The following is a 19,745-nucleotide window of genomic DNA, read 5'->3' as shown; positions in this document are numbered from 1 at the left end:
CGGGGGGGGGGCTTGGTGGGGAACGAGGGAGCAGAGCAGAGAGAAAGAGTAAATTCCTGGTGTCACTCCACCAGGATGAACGGACTCTTCTGTTTCTGCCTCTCAGCTGTTGAAGATGTAGGGAAGAGCAGGAGGAGAGAGAGAGAGAGAGAGGCAGATGTTTGTTAATCCAGTGACAGACACAAACCAATATTGACAGAGGCACTCAAAGCACAGCAGAGATAGGCAGAGGTAGAAATAAAGACGCAAACCCTTGCAGACTCTACAGGCAGGCAGGCAGAAAGCTGCGGTGGTCTGCCGTAGCAATAGCAGGCCTCCCTATAGGCAGCCTGTCATAATCACACAGAGAGCCGTGCAGGAACACCCACAGAGGCAGAACCAATGACACATAGAATAAAACAGGCAAGGAGGCGTTTAGAGAGACGGGGCGAGGAGGTAGAGGAGAAAGCGAAAGAGGAGAGTCAAGCTGCATGAGTGACAGAGACAGAAGCCCCAGCAGATCCTCCTACATCACGACTGAGGTGCACTGGGGACACTGTTTATGACGGACTAACATGGAGTCACAACACCTATCACACAATGCATTTTCACTGTGACGACAGGACACAGACACGCAGTACACTAAAAGTAGAGGAGCTGCCTGTAAAATAGACAGGGCTGGAGATTTACATGCTCTGTCTTAGTGCACACACACACACACACACACACACCCATTAACAATATTGATTTAAACTGGCCAGTCACAAAACACCCAAAGGAGGCCTGTTTGATGGGAAGCAACACACACACACAAACACACATGCTTTGAACCAGCTGAAGTTATGCATACTAAATCAGCACAGTGTTCTCTCTATTCCCAAACCCATAAATGTACACACCTCACTTATTTACAATATGAAATGAGAGAATTGTAGCAGCAAAGAAGTCATTATTGCAGTCAGATGACAAACAATTGATTGAAATTTCATTTCTGGCACAGGCATTATTTCACAGTAGGGCACTGAGGCACAAGAAGGCACTGAGAACAGAAACAAGCCTGAGAATAAAAGTAAGAGAATGAAACAGAATACTTACAGGAAGAGAGAGAATGAAGTCCCTCGGGGGGAATTGGAGTGGATTTAAGATGAAATTGAGAGAGGTGCGAGATGGAGGAAGAGAGAGAAGAGAGAACTTCGTAGCGCGTTTAATGACGATTTCTTTCTTTCATGTTCTTTTCATATCTTTCTCTTCTCTTTTTTTTTTATTCTCCTTTCCACACTTGTTAGTTAGTCTTGGGTTTCCTAAAGGTGAACGCAAGAAGAGAAGAATCTGTGGTTCCTTCTTTGCCTTATGATAGAACTCACACTACCCTTCTCTCTCGTTCTCTCTACCTCTGTCTCGCTCTCTCTGCCCCTCTCCCTGTGCGCCCCAAAGCATCCTGGATCCTTGGTGCCAACTGTGAGCGACTGTCAAACTCTACCCCTCCCCCTTCCTGTGGCCTCATCTCCCCCTCCCCTCCCTGGTAGCCATTCACGAGCCCTGGCATCTGCTGACTGATTGATTGATGAACCGGTTCAACAACAATCACTGCTTTTGTGTTTATATTGATATGATTTTAAGAAAAAGCAGACTCCAAGTTGGTGTGTCTCATTATCTCTTGGAGTTTGAACAGCCAAATGATTTGATGAATGAAAACGTGTGGGCATAATGAAGCGACTGTTTCTCTGTCGCATGGCAAAGATACACACCTGTGTATGTCTGTGTGCGTGCGTGTGTGTTTGTGTGTGTGTGTGTGCCGCAGAATTGACTATAGACTGCTTTTGGTTTACAGCTAATGATGTTCTCCAGTAAGAATGCAGGCTCATTGCATATGCACGGTACCTTTCAGTCTTTCTCTTTAAAGTGATTTACTAGTGTGTGTATGTGTGTGTGTGTGTGTCTGGGTGTGAGTGTTAGTGTGTAGATGTGCGTGCACATATATGTGACGCAGAGAGTCACAGGACACTGGTCAGAGTCAGAGCATATCTGTGTCAGCACCGGTGCCATGCAAAATGTGTTTCACCTCACTTACAAAATCTCCAAAACTGGTTGAATGTGTAAGAGAGTGTTTATAATGTATGTTGATCTGCATGTGTGTGTGTGTCTATGTGTGTGTGTGTGTGTGTGTGTGTGTGTGTGTGTGTGTGCCAGTAGGCTGTACACAGGGAAAGGGGGAAGGGAGGTGGTGGCTGGAGCACCTGTTCCCTCGATTTGACAGACAGGCCGGTGTGTGCTGGTTCAGCAGGTCATAGGAAGGGGGAGAGACAGAGCTATGGGAGGTAAGAGATGCAGGACAGAGAGAAAAAGAGAGAGAGGGTGAGGTAGAGCTGAGGAGACAGCGAAGGCAGAGAGGAAGGGAGGGTGGGAAACGGGGAAGTCACAACCGCAGAAGCAGGAAGACAGCTGGACCAGAGAGGGAGAAGAGAAGCCATTTTATCAGATGTGGGTAGAAAGCCTCTGACACGGGGATTCACTAATCAGAGAGCACACAGAGCAGAGATAGCACCTCGTGGGCCAATTATGGTCGCGATGGAAGAAAATGGAACAACTAATGGAACAAAAAATGAATGGGAACCTTAATTTAATACATTGTAATAGACGGACAGCTCTTGTAGGTATACTATTTGCCCAGTGTGCCTCCATGTTTTTCCACATCATAAAATCTCACCTCTGGCAGCTTTTGTCACACCCTTGCCAGTGATTGCGTACATAAACACTGGCTGCACTGACACTGTGGCACATTTTGAAGGAAAGGTGATGTAATCGCTTTTTCCTCTGCCTGTCATCCTCCGTGCCCACCCCTACAGCCGGGACTCCCTTTCTGATTAACACCTGTTACCCTCTCTCTCTCTCTCTCTCTCTCTCTCTCTCTCTCTCACACACACACACACACACACACACACACACACACATACACACACACGCATACACAAACTCAGAGTGTTAATCCTGCACTGTCTGGTGAGAGGTTACCAACTTGCACGCTGGTAACCTTTCCCTTGTGAAATATCACATTTCTCTCAGTAATGCTGGGCTCACACTTCTTTTCGTGCGCACACACACACACACACACACACACACACACACACACGCACGCACACACACACACACACACATATAAACACCATTGCACATACAACCCACAGGCTAAAACTATGTTTGGTCCTTCACAAAGCTTAATTCACTTTCACTACTTTATTATTTGGAATAATAAAGCATTGCAGTTTCACATTTGGGCTGTGCCAAAAGTGTATCTTTCATTACATCATACCTTTACAGTTAAAACGTATACACAACTCTGCATAAACTTGTCTGTAGCTTTTTATGATTACCTCCCCACCATTTGACAGGGGTGAGAGAGGACAGGCATTAGCAGGAACATCAGTACATAAGAGTAAGTGTGCCCTCACATGGCTGAAGTATGTAATGACAGCCCATGTTGGCCATGTTTTTGATAAAGAAGCATCCATGGTCAATTTATCTTTCCATCATTTTCGCTCTCAATGACAACAGCGGGAAAGCTGTGATCTAACAGAGCAGATACGCAGCAAACATATCAAACTGTCGGTGTATCAAAGAGACAAGCTAAAACACTTACAAACACGCTGGTCCAATACACTTCATTTCATCTGCCTGTCTCTCCCTGGTGGCTCATCACCGTATCTACTCTCATCCCTCTCTCCACTCCTCCTCTACCTTTATCACTTCAATCACTTGGCCATGTGCCTCATGCCACTCAGAAGGCCTGCTGCCCGTTCCACTTGACGCGGCACAAACGCCAGCACACACGTATAAGCGCCGGCAGACCTCAAACACACACACACACATACGCGCACACACATACACTCTCTGTCCTCACTCTGTCCATCATACATCTGTCTGTCAGTCACTGCACTTTGAAGCTCTGTCCAATCTGGATGGTTACCAAGCGCGTGCACTCTTTCACTCACTCACTCACTCACTCATTCTCTCACACACAAACACACACACACACACACCCCAGCTGGACTGCTGATCTCACACACTTGGCCAGTTGAATATTCATCATCACTGTGCACTGAAGACCTTGTAAGCTCAGCAATGCAACAGCCCAGTGGTGTCAATTAGGGGACTAGAGTCTGTTTTGTGTCAATTTAACCTTTTTTTTTTTCTTTTCCTGACAGAACAGCACTGAATTAATGACCAAAAACATCAGAGTGGCCTTAACTTCAATAGCACCTCAATGAGTTTCTGCAACAGTAGCAATTGTTGGGGGGTGATCTATTGCAGTGTGGATGTCAGTGACTGTCAATAACACAAAAGACTATTTATTTAATAAGGTTTATAGGTACAGTACTAAGTCAGGGTATCATACTGTGTGGTGCTGTGTTGTTTGTAAGTAGTCTGTGAATACTTTGTACCCTTAAGGACAGTCTGACAAAGAGGTAGACAGGTGAGAATATAGACTGATGGTGTCCTTAAGGAAAACTAAAACAGCGAAAGTAACACGCACTTAAAGACAGCTATTCCTCTTGTTTACTTGGACAAATGCACCCTCTCCTTATTTCACAGTCCTTCAGCAGGATCTACTACTTCATCAGACCGGCTGCTTGGTTAACCTTTGCTCCAGACACTTTCTACATGTCCCCCCTTCCTTCTTCTGTGCCTTTATAAAAGTCAGTTTGCCGGATTAATCCAGCGGAGCAATGTGCAGGCCTTTCAGCATACCCAAGTGTTTCTATTCACACGCCGGCCAGCGTAGCAATAAGGAACGGGACAGCCGTGAGGACCCAGTCAGGTCATTTGAGCAATACAGTATTTAATAACTTAACCGTCAGCTTAGCTCTGTTAGGCTCAGTGGCTTAAATGGACCAGAAAATTGAGGGAGTGAAAAAACAGAGGGCTTTCTTACAAACTCAATTACTCCCTGGAGGAAGTCCAACTGGTCAAGTCGCAAGACCAGCAGATACATATCAGATGTCTTTTTTTTTTTTTTTTTACTTTTGGTCCCAGGGATCCGTGTAAATTCTGGTCTCTGCCTCAGAGATTAATATTAAAAAAAGAGAATCCAGTTTGAGCCAGAGTAAATTAAGAGAGAGATGGACTCCGACCCTTGTGCCCACAACCGAGGAGATTTCTATATGATCAAAACCTCCTTATGCAAGTCCACTCTTTGATAGCTGATTCATTAAACATCTGTATGGAGTTAAAGTGAAAGTGAAAATCATCAAGGACAGGATGTGATCCAGTTTCATGTACAGTCAGCAAATTTTAATTCAAATAAGTTAACATAATTCACATTAATCAAAAATCTGTTATAGTGTTCATGTTAGAATAACACAGAACTTTTGGTCAAACTCTTGTGTGATATGGATTAAATATGTAAAACCGCTCTTTAGAAGGCAACAAAAGAAAAGAAAAGCATTTTCATTTACAATGTAAAAAAGGGAATATTGAATTGAAATAAACCAAGTGCAAATGACTCACAGTGTCTCTGACAGTAAGAAAGATAGATCACATCTTTCACTTAAGATAGTGCAGAAGTGCAGTTTTTAGAAATAGTACTCTCTTCATATATACAATTTGAGCAGAGAATTATTATGGAGTAAATACGCTATCCTTTTGTGAGCACTTTAGGTATTTATAATGGATTATATGGGAATGCAATAGTCTTTTTTGGGGGGGGGCATGTTAGCAATCTACTCAGTATTTTTAACTCACAGAAACAGGATCTCAAGCATGAGCTTTCCCTACCACACAAGATTTCTTTTCACACAGGAAAGCTAATTCAAAAGGAATACAATAAATGGTATATGACTTTGAAGGCTGCATTTTTGGCCCATCAAATGGAATGGGAAAAATATACATTCATAATAAATAAATGAACATAGAAACAACGAAATAAATATTGCAAGTGCTCCCTTCTTTGAATACTAATTAAATATGTTTTAATGAAGAGGAAAGTTTAGTATTTAAGTGTATGAATCGGAGAGTCGGAGCTGGAGTTAGATATGATCAGCCACTCCTGACTCTCTTCATCTCCTCCTCTACCCGCACTTCACTCTGCAGTCTAGATGTGCAGACAACTCTAAGTTTCCGTTTCAGACTCAGAGTTTTCCAAGTTCGACACAGTGGAGCTGTACCACTCTGCGCTGTCTTCCTCCTCCTGCACTCTTGATCCGCCTCCTCCTCCTCCATCTCCTCCACCGCCTCCTCTACCTCCTCCTCCGCCTCTTCTTTCACTCAGCATCTCCATGGCCACTTGGTGGTAGGGGTGTTTCCGCTTGGTGTGCCGGCGTAGCGTGTTCCGCTCCGCAAAGCGTGTGTGGCAGAGTTGGCACTGGTAGGGCTTCTCTCCAGTGTGCACCCGTTGGTGGCGCTGGAGCTCGCCCGCCTCCCTGAAGCGCTTGGCACATATGGGGCACACGTAATTCCTCTGGCCTGTGTGGATGTGCTTGTGTCTCTGTTGAGGAAAATGGTAAACCTTTGATTGCATGGCAGCGTTAATGTAATCCAGTGTTTTCAATACTGCTATTATGATAATAATCTAAAGTGACATCTGTCATTACGTGCATTGCTAGTCAAATTAGAGTAGGGATTATCTTGCACTGACCTGCAGATGGCTGGAGCGTTTGAAGGCTTTGCCACACTGCTGGCAGACGTGAGGCTTCTTCTGAGAGTGGGTGATGGCGTGGCGCTCAAGGTCTGAGAGGTAAAAGAAGACCCGTGGACACAGCTGGCAGTACAGCACCCTGCGGGGGCCTAGGGAGCCGGGAGACGTGGCTGGAGAGAGGGGATCCAGCGGGTCAAGGGAGTCCAACTGGCCGGAGGGGAGGATGGGTCCAATAGGAGGGGAAGGAGGCGCCGCAGTGTTAGAGAAGTACAGATGGTCCTCCAGTGGTACATGTTCTGACGGCATGTCAGAAGGGTCAAACTTGGGCTCCAAGGCTGAAGACTGGTCTTCTGCCTCTGAGCTGGGCTGACCGAGGTCAAAGGTCAAACTAGCAGACTGTGGGTGCGGAGAAGATGATGATGCTGTTGTGGAAGTCGATGGCTTGTTATTTTCAGTTGAGACTTCTTCTGTGGATATGGCTTCAATTCCAGAGTTTGAATCGGAGGAGTTTGTTTGGGTGTGAGTGAGGGGAGTCGTGCTGTGAACGGTAGAAATAAGATTGTTTGTCTGGAGAGCGGGGGCGGACGAGGAGACAGAGACAGAGGTGAGAATAGGGGCGGAGTTTATGTTGTTAGTGACTCCTGAGAGGACAACAGGGGGGTTATTGGGGCTCAGTCTGATGACAGGATGAGAGATGGTGGACAGAGATGACCCCAGTGTGCTGACCTGACCAGAGGGCAAAGGAAGCGAGATGGGGGCTGAGGATGCTGTGATCTGGGACAACTGACCAGTAGAGGGGTCAAGGACAGCGATGGGGGTGGAGGTAGTGGCAGACTCACCAGAGGAAGAGGGGACAGAGGAGAGGAGGAGGAGCATAGGGGTGGAGGCGCCAGGTGAGCTCTGAGCGACAGAAAGGGGAAGCGGCAGACCCACAGGAGCAGAGGAAAGCTGGGGAGAGGAAGAGGAGGACAGAAGGAGGATGGGGGTGTTGGTGGTGGGGTTTGTGAGGATCTGAATGGGTTGGTTGGGGAGCGATATCCCAGAGGGCTGGGACGGAGCAGCAGTCGCCTCGTGAACGACTTTAATGCATGGCTCCAGGGCCTTGGAGGGCTCCGAGCCCTTCACCAATTGTGCGCTTGTGAAGAGTTCTGCAGCCTTGGACTGTTCAACATCTAGTGACGGCGAACGGGTGGCGGAGGCTGGTGAGGGATACAGATCGCCAGAAGGTGCATTTAGCGTGTGCAGTGCATTATCTGAACTTTGGCTGAGGTTAGGACCTGCTAACGTGGCCAATTGTGATGACACTTTTCTCTCCGTCTCAGGCTGAACCACGGGCTGATCTGAGGGAGGGTCCTCTGACATGGAAGCTTCCACTTGGGGCACTTTGTGTCCGTCTGGACTGAGAGTGTATGGGATTCCCTGGTCATCTATGAGAAGCAGGTTTTCAGTGTCACACTCTATTGAAGAGAGGGAGGAAAACACAGAGGTAGAGAAGAAAGAGGGAGACAGGAGAGAATTTCCGAATGCATCTTTACCACCCATATGGAATTCAGAGTCCTCTACTTCAATATCACCATCATCTTCCTCTACTACATCTCGGTCTCCTTCTCCCTCAAACTCATCTACCTCCATAATCAGTGAGCTCTCGCAGCCGGAGTCATCCAGAAAGCGCCCGTACCTCCTCTCTTTAATTTCTCTTTTCTTGGGCAAACTCAGGTCCAGAGGTTCTGTCTGTTCCTCCATTCCTATCACTTCCAGCTCTTTACTTGTACAAGCTTTCAAATCCATGGTTTGTGAAATTAGAGTAAGCTTTGTGTCTGCCCTTTCCTCTTTGATCCCTTGTTGGCACTGTGCGTGAGTTACATCAGTGCTGGCGACAAAAGGCGTTTCTGGAACAACAGCATGTTTGATATTAGCATCTATATCATCTCTTTCCTCACACGTTTTCCCATTCTCCTTTTCCTCCAACCGATGGAATGATTCTACTTTGGGCTCTTCCGTCTTTGAAATTGCAACTGCCTTTGTCTCTTTCTCCTTCTCGGTCTTCATGGCGGATGAAAATGGGGCTATTGTGATTTTACTTGTATTTTTTTCTGTTTTTATTGTCCCGCTTGAGACTAAAACTGGTCTTGTAAAACGAGAGTGAGAAAAGTCTTTGGTCAGGCTGATGGTAGAGTTTGTGATTGGCCTTTTGCACCTTGGAGGAACAACAATTTTGATTCTGATTGGTTGGCTGCGCAAAACAGGCACTCCAGTCTTAACTGTAATTGGCTGTTTGAATCCACCAATCTCACTCTTTTCCTGAGAGGCTGGCTTAGATGTCCCGCCCACCTCTGGCATTTCCCCATTGATTGATAGAGCATCTTGCCTTGAGGTCGCTGCTTTCAGAGGGCATGGCTGGAGGTTACCTGGTGGAGCACTGGATAAGCTTTTTTTCTTTGGGTCCACAAAAACCTCTTTCACTGGCCCTGATCCTTCTGCATGTTGGCTGCCATTTTGGACATCCAAGCTGCCACTGGTCAGGACTGTAGCCAGCTGAGAATCCATTTTGGGGCATACCTATTTATATTTCTGTAAAAAAAAAAATAAAAACAGGGATAAAATTATAAACAAATTAGCCAATCAAAGTCAGACTTTTAGAATAAAAAATAAATAAACAAATAATGACAGAAATGTTGTAATTAGAGGAGAACTAAATAAATATGTAGGGGCTGTGGGGAGAAAAACACAACTCTGTATGTGATGATTATTGAGGTCAAGTCGCTGGTCAAGTTCAGCGCAGTAAGCCTATAATCACTGCTGACTGTGGATGCTGTTATCGCGTTATTACTAGGCTAATACAACCGTATTAATAGACTATTAATTCCTCACTCCGAATTAATGAGCGACTTATGACCCCCCGAAACTGCAGTCCATGTCCTGTTAATTGTGGCGGTTACCTTCCATGATCATGTTGTGTATGAATTTTGCGAATTGCTTACCGAGGGTCGACCAGAGTCGCCGATCATTGACAGAATAAACGCACCGGGGTCTAGCGGCGGGTCCGACTGATGTAAGCTAAACATCACCGGCACAGCTTTCCTCCCTCACTTTTATCATTCGCATGCAGACGCCAGGGTATAAGCATCTTCCTTTTTAATCCGCCTCGCAAAATGTGACACATCATATTTGCTCCGAGTCAGACTCTTTGGTTAATATCTTTCTGAGGATAAATCGAGGAACAGTGTCCGTGGAGGACGCCATTACGCTCAGTCCTAGGTCCGAAATGCCAATATTATTATGGTGCGTATGCGCATTGACAACACTCGGACCTGGGACAACGCCATCACTAACGCGTCACTCGCCGCACGAAAACATGTATATTTACAGCCGGTCGCGGTGCGGAGCGGATCGCTGCCTTTGCATTGGAGCCGCCTCGGACCTACAGCCAGCCATTTTAGAGTCGAGGGTTCGAGGCACGGAGAGCGCAGCCCGGCAGCGTTCAGGACAAACTTTCCCTGCGTTTTCTCATTTTTTTTCAAGCAATGCTTTTAACAGCAGGTGTGGGATGCGCCGGACACGCTGTCGATACATTTTAAAACTGTATTTTAAACTATACTCCACCCATACGCTCGCTGCATAGGGACTGGCTTACCCGAGCTGTGGATATTTCCGGAGGACCAAATATGAATGTGCAGTGTAAAGGGTGATGCTGCGAATACTGAGGGAGGGAGGGGTCAAGGGGAGTTGCTATGGTGTCGCAGCCTACCGGGTCCGACCAGTAGCCATGTTCAGCCTATGAGTATGGTTGAACCTGCAGCCTGCAAAGGAAGGCTCTGCGTGTGTGTGCGTGTGTGTGTGTGTTTGTGCGTGCGTGTGTGTTTGAGACAGAGGGAGTGAGGGAGGACAAGAGAGTGCAAGACAGTATAGAAAGAGGAAGAGGTTGCTGATAAAGTCACTTGAACCCATCCAGGTAACGCATGCCGCTCAAGGAATTCAGAGACAAGAGTGAGGCATTTTGACATTGTTTTATTTCGAATCCTTCACATCAAATAAAACTTACAAGCCTCAAGACTTGATGCGTCAGTGACAAGTCAGTGGAGGAAAGAAAAGGCTGATGACAACAAAACATACAAGTGACAACAAGCCGAGGATCACACAGTGAGAGAGATCACAGAGTCAAGGCATAGCCACATCACAAGCTATGTGGAAGGTATTATTACTAAATGGTATAACATGTATTACTGTATTATACATCATCACATATGTGTCACCATCTAATATACGAACTGGCTCACGCTTGGAAGAGGGAGCAAAGAAATACTTGAGGGGCTTAAAGGTTAGTCTTTTGCCTGCAGTTTTTCATAGTACGCAGCAGACTGAGGTGACAAAGGTCTTAAGCAGGATTCAAACCCGTGATGCCACAAGCACAGGGAAGACACATGAACCTGCTAAACCACACACAAACATTCAGTGAGGAAAATTTTGGGATTTCACAAGATGCAGCGGTTCCAGGTTCAAACAGAGGCTGCAGGGTGAACAGGGAGAGTTAGGGATGTCGGTGTACGGGACTGTTGCGTGTCAGGGCAGCAGAAAGGAGTGTGCATGTTGTGAGTCAGTGTCATGAGTGCCGAGTTTAGGCTGAGGCGGATGGATGGGTCATCACTCCACATAACCAGGCTCACACGGGTCAATCTCTGAGATCAGTCGATGTGGGAAGAGCTTGTACTGCAGCCAGGTTGGCTCTGAAAGAGGATGGGAGAGTACAGAAGTTTAGGTCTTGAACCCCCAAGTATGACAATGATCAACTCTTAATTGCTGACTGCTCTGTTGAAACAGATTTAAAAAAAAAAAAAAAAAAAAAAAAAAAAAAAGAGAGAGCAGCGTGCACAGGCGGCCCAGGCTCACCAAGGTAGCAGGCAGGTGCGTAGAGCGCTCCATCGAAGCAGGTCTGGGTTGCATTGAAGCGGCAATGCTTATGAGGGTGTTTGCAATAGAACGTCACGTTCTCCCCATGTGGAACCATGGCATCTATAACATCAAACGGCCAGCGTTTCTCTCCACCAATCACCACGCGGCTTCGCTCAGCAGGAATGAGGCAGCGGGCTGTAGAAATCATGAACAAGATATTGATGATGAAAAATTAGACAACATATCAAATATGTTTATAAATACGATGTCAGCTGTACTCTGTATGCAGGTATGTGTTCATGTGCTGTTTTATGTGTAAATGTATAAACTGAAAAGAAATCCATGTTAACAAATCATTTAGTCCAAATCATCTGTCTCTTTCTCCTGAAACTGAAACTGAATGAAAAACTGACTGTGGAATGAGATAATCCTACTCATTTCTGATGCTAATCAACTGGTTTTCCAGAATTTTCTTGAGTCATTTTCTTGATACTGGTGGACGGATCTCCTGTGTTCATCCTTGTTTTTCAACATTTTTATATTTGTTCCAGGAAAATTCCCCAAACAAATGAAACTTTGTTAGAAACGAGGGCAATTATCTCAACTTTTGTTCACTTGTTTTAGGAAAAACAAGATTTGAGATTTGAGACTAAAAGACTTGTAAGGATGGACGTGTTATTTCAGTATGTCAGTTCAGACTCTTTGCACAGTAGTGCACATATACTGAGCATCTTTGTGATGTTTCTCTTGTTTCTCTTTCTCTTTCTCACCTCTGCAGTATGGAGGAGGTGCGCTCCAGCTGCCATTTGACAGGCAGGTGACCTTCTGGGGTCCATCCAGCAGGTAGTTCTTTTTACACAGGTAGTGGATGTCAAAGCCCACTTCATATTCTGTCTTCTGGACAGCCACCACGTAGCCCTGCTCCACCTCTCGAGGAGGCAGACAGTACACTTCTGACATGGCAGAGAGACACAGCCAGAGAGTGAGACAGCAGTGAGACAAAAAAAGATTTGCATTCTTCATTTTTCTGGCAATGGCAAGCATAAATCACATTGTTTATATACTTGTGTAAAGCAAGAAGCTCCATGTAAGAATTTCTAATTTGTATCTATGGCACAGTTATACCCTTTGCCTATTATTTGATAGGCCATGCAATACCAATTGTAGCCAGAAGATGGCAGACGTGCACCGCAAAACAGAGCAATTGATTTTGTGGGGTGAAGTTGGAGGGTCTATGTGCATGTACTGTACATCTAGCTGTATCTTTTTTTTCTTTTGTTCTTTTTTGATTCACTTTCTCTTGTATGCCTGAACACACACAAAGTACATGCACACAGGATGTGGCCTGAAAATGGTAAGTATAATATCCACCCCCACAAAATACATGCAAACACACACATGCACGTACACAAGGCTGCAGTCCATTCACCCACACACCCACCACCATCCTCTCTGGTGCTTCCATCTTCTCCAGCTAACCTTGAAAGTTGCCCACATACACATTGAATGTCAAGAGAAAGACACTCACACACACACACACTCACACACACACACACACACACACACACACGCACACACACACACACACACACACATGGAGATACAGTCAGTGGGAGATATACTACACATACTTACTTTGACAGATGGGGTGAGGGTACTGCCAGGTTTGATTATCTTGACAGAAATTTTCACTGCTTCCCACTATATCCGCTCTGCAGGAGGAAAAGGAGAAACAGATGGAGGGAGAGGGGTAAAGATGGCTGTGTGACATGTACAGTATTGACAGCTGAGGAGCTCCATCTGAATACACTAAAGCGATGAAAAGGCGCACATGACTCTCTTTCTCCCCATCTCTTTCAGAGTGTCTTAAATTTCCGTGCGCACGATTCTGGCTGACATATGCACTCAATCTCATCTTACCCAGCGGATGAGTCACGCTGTAAAAGGGAGTCAATGCAAGATTAGAATGTAATGACCTAGTTCACTCGCTGGAAAAATCGTCAGCCAGGAGATCAAAATGAATTCCCTCCCATTCATCACTCATCACCCACCCCGTGCACCATCTCTCCTGCACTCAAACCTTCCCTCCGCTCCCTCTCACACTCTGCATCCTCTTATCACTCCACCCTCAGCCTCAAATTTTGACCTCCTGCCCTTTCAAGTGTTCATACTCACTGCCTACGCTCCCCTCACCCCCTCCCCTCCCCTCTTCCTCCACCCTGTCTCACCCAGACAGACAGCTGTAGCGGATGGAGGTTCCTACGGCAGCGCTGCCCTGGATGCTGAAGGTGTCAAGCACTTCTTCAGGCAGAGGGCAAGTCTGGGCACCTTGTGGTGTGGGTTTCTGAGTTTCTGCATGAGAGAGGAGAAGAAGAAGGAGAAGGGAGGTGAGAGGAGAGGAGAGGAGAGGAGGAGAACTTTGTCCTCAGACGACGAGGGACAGATCGTCTAGACATGTGCGTCATGTACTCATCATCTGAGTTCCCTTCCTGACTTCTTCCAAATGAGCTTTGCATCATAGCATCTCCAGGAGCTGTGAATAACTGAGCAGCAAAGTGCAATTACTATATATGTCTTTTTTTATATCTGTTTTTACACATTACATTTTATAAGACTTATAAGACTCATAGTATAACACAATATTGTATTTTGTATCCTCTTTCTTGTCCTATGATATGCTTTGCACTGTAGTACTGATTTCACTTTATCTTTATGATGTATGATTTACTGTAGCAGAATGGATTGCCAACAGGATGTTTTGTTATGTTTTTGTGGTATAATGCCAGTAAACTGAATTGAATTGAACTGCATTGCACTGCACTGAAGGGAACCAAACCAAATTAATTAAATCAAATCAAATCAAAATGAATAGAAATGAAATTAAACTAGATGAATTGGATCCCATTGCATTGAATTGAACTAGAAAAGCGAAAAAATGCCCACAGCACCAGAAAAGCATACAGGGCAGCCATCAGTTGCCTTTTCCATCCTTTGCTGTTTCTTTTTGGCATCACAGACATCAGCAACAGAATAAATAATGTCCTATACATATAATGTCTGTCCTTAATGTGAATAAATAACATATTCCACATTGTAATGAATAGGCATTTTCCTCTAGTAATATATTGGTGTGCAAGATATGTTATATGCATAACATAATCCAGAAAAAAACATTAATGCAAAAAGTTCACACAACTTCAACCTAATGTGGGCAACATGATTCAAAGAATGAAATGCATGCATGCAGACACATTAATATGTGTATATCCATGCATATGTAACAAAATTATACAATGGCAAAATTAGAATCAGCATGCAACTGATGGAGAATATTATTATTATTATTATTATTAAGGATCTGTCATGAGCAAGCAATGAAGGAATATGTGAAAGAAAGAAGGGATAAATGAAAGCATTAAAAAGGTGGTTACGCGGGAAGGAAGGGAGGGATGAAGGACGGAAATGAGGAATAACAGCAGGAATGGCGGACGGAGGAGCAGAGCAAAGGAATGTCCAAAATGTTACCTCGTTTGACTTGTTTTAACCAAAGTTATATTCGGCTTGTGACCTAAAGAGGCGTTTCACCTAAGGTCTTGTTTTATTTAAGTGGAAATAACCCTCCGTAGGTAATAAATAAAAGTTAGATAAGCAGGTGAAGCGCCGCCACACTCCTCTCCAAAACAGCTATATCGGTGGTTGTATAACACCTGGCACTGTTCATTCCTGGAAGTTTGAGTACCTCACACTCACAGAAATATAAATATCAAGAGTGGTGCTTGGAGAGAGGTTGGAACGACCCGAGCTCCAACAAGTGCAGGGCTTCAAAGCCGAGCACGACTTTGAGAGGTGGAGACAGCTCTCGCCTCAGGGATGTCTTAGGTATATGAAACCTACAAATGTTAATATAAGAATGCAAAGTGACCTTATGGGAGAGGGAGAGTTAAGAGCTGTTTGGCTGTGGATGAGAGCCTGAAGCTGAGTTCAGTGTTTTCACATACCGCCCTTCTCCTGCCTGTGTGTCCCAGTGTTACTCCCACCCACACATGCTGCGGCAAGAAACTGGTATGAAACAGGTACATCAAATACACTGTTTTAAACCAGGGAAGAAATTAGTGATTCTGAATGACTGGGGAAAAATACAGCTTTTTGTGATTTACATTGAATTATACTATGAATGTAAAGGTCCAGCTAATCTCTGTGAGCCCGCTCTCTATTTTTCTCCTCTGTCTTTCTTACAATTGCGCTCTCATAAACATACACACATTATGCACACATACACACACTCACTACAAACTAAATAGCCTAAAGCTGCATGCTTGTCCTTGGCTTCCTTTGTAGAGAGAGACCTTATCAGAGGCCTCAGATGGAAGAGGATGAGAGGAGAAGGAGATGAGAGGAAAAGAGGATGAGAGAAAAGAGCAGAGGAGAGGAGAACAGGGAACAGAAAGGCCTGGAGCAGCATGAGCAAGAGAGCTCTCTGACTCTCCTGACTGTGATCTGTCGCCCACACACACACACACACACACACACACACACACACACAAACACTCACACACATGCACACACACAAACTCTGTGACACATGTGCAAGCTGCCACCTACACATACACATCTAATGTATACAGAAAAATCTACCTCTCTACCTCTCTCCAAATGCACACGCACATGCACACAAGCACACACACACACACAGACACGCATGCTCACACTTGTGCACACAGCTCTCTGTCACTCTGACAGTGATCTGCCGCCCACTGCCTCTCAATGGGCATGAAGAAGCCGAACTCGCGCTCACACACGCATGTACAGCACACACAATACAAACACTCTCACATGTTCAAAACCCACCTACCTTCTGCCCGTCTCTCAGCAGCAAGATGCTCTGCAAGTGAGCTGAGAACCGTACCCTTATTTGACATCTTTGGGTATAGCCATTTCTTCAAACGCCTCAAGGCTCTGACCAGGATTGAGGGTTGAGGATTCCTAAAAATATATATTTAGCCCCAGGAGCAGGATTGGCGTTGAAGTTCTGAGGATTTCTTATGGTTTTTATCAAATCGGACAGGGATTCGATGCCATGAGCAACACAAGCAATAAGCATTTGTAGGTTCTGTATCATGATGTGTCTAAACAAAAGGAAGTATTGATAGTGGTGCAGCACTGTGGTATGATGTTTTTGTCTTTTGTGGGCAGTCAGCTCAGCTTTAGTATTCTTATCCTATATTTAGACTGGCAAAGGCGCAAGGGAAGATTTAACAACTTGACTATTCTCGGAGTACACAGGACATGAAAAAAAAAAAAAAGAAAAAAGAAATCATGCCGAAGACCTTCTGTATTTTCTGTAGGAACTGACTAAGACCAGACAGACCTTGCACAACTAGTCATGGTTGTGTCTGTGCTTGTATCTGATGATTTGGTTCCTGTGGACTAAACAAATGAAACTTTAAAGTAACCCTTGGCACATGTCAGTTTCAGGTCATTGTAGGGGACCTGTTGCACATTTGGTTGTACATAAACCCACCAAACCCAGCTGTTTAAAATATATGCATTTACATTTGTAAATAAGAGCAGAAAATATGGATTCATGAGTGCACACACAGGCCCCCCACACACTTACGTAAACACACGTATATACATAAATATACCACAAATCATTCTATGCAACGTTCTTTGATACTAGTGACGTAATTTAATGCTAAGACAAATGTATTCAGGATTCAGCTCCTCTTTGAACTTATCAACAGTACAGCAGTAAAATCTTCAGACGGCCAATATGAACAGCTACAGCTCCAGTTGCTATGGCGATGAGGAAAATAGGTCCCAGTTGTGCAATGTCTCAGTCGACACAATCACAGAGGGGTTTTGTTCCTGGGTCTCTCTGTCTCTTTCTGTCTGTCTCTCACACACACACACACAAAGAGCTACCTTCATTCATTCACCATATACCACTGACTCGTACTCACACATACACACATGTAATAAACCTGTTGCAAAGGTAAAATATCAGAAAGAGGCAACGTCAAATCAGAGGACGTACCAACTACCGTGGCACGTTCTTGCACATAATGTTTATTGCCTGTTCTGCAAATGCCTCTGCAAAGTGGACGCCTGATGTAGAGCGAGCAAGGACATTTTCTGTTGAACTCCAACCCACCTGTGCAGTTGGGTTCATCCCCACTCCACTGCCGGTCACCTTGGCAACGGCGGATAGTCACATCCAAGCCACTAGGTAACGTGAATCCTGGGTTACAACGCACTTCCAGCAGAGCAGAAAAGGAGTGAGTGGGAGAGAGGAGGCGAGTAACTGAGTTTTCACTTGGCGGAAGAGGCCAGGGACAAGTACGGCCTGAGGAGAGAGGGACGATCCAGAGGAAGTGAGGAGAAGGTGAACAAAACAGAGTAAGGGAACAATAGATTACTCAGGGTATGCTGAATTGTTGCTTGTACAGTATAATTGGAATGCTTAGCACCAAAGCCTTTTAAAAGGGCACTAATGATGTTGTATAACTGGATTGGATCCACAGTGCCCACATTTACAATACATAGATATAATCAAAACCGTGTGTTCAGCACTAACAAAGGGCACATTTTGAATTGAGCAAAAACACACAGTTTCTGTGCACACACAGATGGATGAAGGCACAGCTGCATGAAGACATACACATGTAAATTACACACACATAAATAGTTGGCACAGTGACTGAGACCACACACACACACACACACAGTTACCTGGAGCCACACAGCTGAGGCCACACTGGCCGTCACACAGACACTGGCGCTTGTTGCCGCAGTCTTTGTCTGTTTTACAGGGTCGAGGGCACGTCCTCCTCCTCTCCTCTCCCAGCAGCCTCTCTGGGCACGGCCCTGCTGTCCCTGTTAGCACAGACACTATCACACCTTCACAGTAATTGCACCTTTGTTTGCTTCCACTCCATTCATGACCCCTTGAAAAAAATGCTTGGAATTCTAGTGAGATTTGTTTGCCAAGTCTCAAGTCTTTGTTTTCTGCTTGAGGGATAAGTAAATTCAATGTGGGTGGCCTGGCAAACATTTGGCACCCAGGTTGGCTGCAGAGTTAGAATTTAGATGGGAGGCTTTTATTAATCTCTGCAGTACCACTTTTGGTTTTAATGAAAAGTGAGTGTTAGCTTCCTTCTGTGCTTTAGCACAGCAGAAAATATTTCCTGTGCATTATGTGATTTCACAATCTAACTATGGCTTTTTTTAAACAATGCAATTTACATTTGAACAGGATCTCTCACAAATAGGCTACTTAACCAGCCCTCCACATTTCCCTCCTCCCTCCATATGTATCCCATCAAACACATCAGAAAGCCAAATCCTCCACTTACACAGTTTACACTGTACGCCAACATGGACACACCCTCAATGTACAGAACATTTGGAGGAGAGGGGACAGCGTGGGGGAGAGAGTGGGGAGACAGACAGGTTCCCCAGTCTTCCACATGAAACACGTGTACCATCATTCTGCTCAAGGCACGTGTGACCAATCTGCTACCCAAACACACATGTGCTACGCTTTTACACACTCATATGGAGACATACATACACCTGAATACATGGCTACAGTCTTCCTTAACAATAAGGTACAATGCTCATCGGAAAAAAAACATCCAGGGGAAACTCTTCAGTAACTGCTCTGATTAAAGACAGCCCAGCAATTAATAAAAATTTAAGAGTTGACTGACTCCACGATTACTCCCTGTGTTTAGTTACAGGCCTGCAGCACTCATTGTGTATGCAGGGCTCTCTCAGTATACATGCTCTCTTAGATGTGAGTGATGTACAGAGGCAGAGGGCTTACCTGAAGCCTGCAGAGACACAGTTCCAGCCAGAGCCCACAGTGACAGGAGCAGCAGTGCAAAGTCCATCCTTGAAGCCTGGCCTCAGACAATATGAGGGAGGGAGACACGCACACACAGCATTTTGAGGGAGGGGGAACAAAGGGTGGGAGAAGGGGGGAGAGACAGAGAGAGAGGGTACAGCCCAGGAACACACATCTGGTTTGTGTTGAGGAGGAGAGGACTGGGGAAAAAATTCCACTTTGAAAGGACCTTTCACCCATTTCTGTCGAGACAGCAGATAAAGGGGATGACACACATACATGCTATAGCCCCCGCATGGAACAAACAAACAAGGGATGCAATCAACTAAGTAAACTGATGTATTTACCTGTTGTAAATCCAGTATGTCCTGCCTTACAAAGATGTGCATACACACA

The 19,745-nt window shown here is 45.1% G+C and overlaps 2 protein-coding genes across 2 annotated transcripts; both read right to left on the bottom strand.

The window, feature by feature from the left end:
- Positions 1-62: 62 nt before the first annotated feature.
- On the bottom strand, positions 63-10,326 carry LOC115373635 (mucin-17). Its single transcript, XM_030072124.1, has 4 exons — positions 10,245-10,326; positions 6,611-9,181; positions 6,217-6,460; positions 63-106 (listed from the first exon to the last, which is right to left on the bottom strand). Exons 2-4 carry the CDS (start codon positions 9,155-9,157, stop codon positions 63-65), a joined length of 2,835 nt encoding a protein of 944 aa, XP_029927984.1. The 5' UTR covers positions 9,158-9,181; positions 10,245-10,326.
- A 277-nt stretch (positions 10,327-10,603) lies between these two features.
- On the bottom strand, positions 10,604-19,482 carry ntd5 (ntl-dependent gene 5). Its single transcript, XM_030073477.1, has 8 exons — positions 19,329-19,482; positions 18,233-18,376; positions 17,655-17,846; positions 13,729-13,852; positions 13,136-13,212; positions 12,271-12,453; positions 11,498-11,695; positions 10,604-11,334 (listed from the first exon to the last, which is right to left on the bottom strand). Exons 1-8 carry the CDS (start codon positions 19,393-19,395, stop codon positions 11,252-11,254), a joined length of 1,068 nt encoding a protein of 355 aa, XP_029929337.1. The 5' UTR covers positions 19,396-19,482; the 3' UTR covers positions 10,604-11,251.
- Between the last annotated feature and the right edge of the window lie 263 nt (positions 19,483-19,745).

The sequence above is a fragment of the Myripristis murdjan genome, chromosome 16 (genome assembly GCF_902150065.1).
Source record: "Myripristis murdjan chromosome 16, fMyrMur1.1, whole genome shotgun sequence".
Lineage (NCBI taxonomy): Eukaryota > Metazoa > Chordata > Actinopteri > Holocentriformes > Holocentridae > Myripristis > Myripristis murdjan.
The sequence above is the reverse complement of the archived record's forward strand: the minus strand, read 5'-3'. Positions and strand labels throughout refer to the sequence as shown.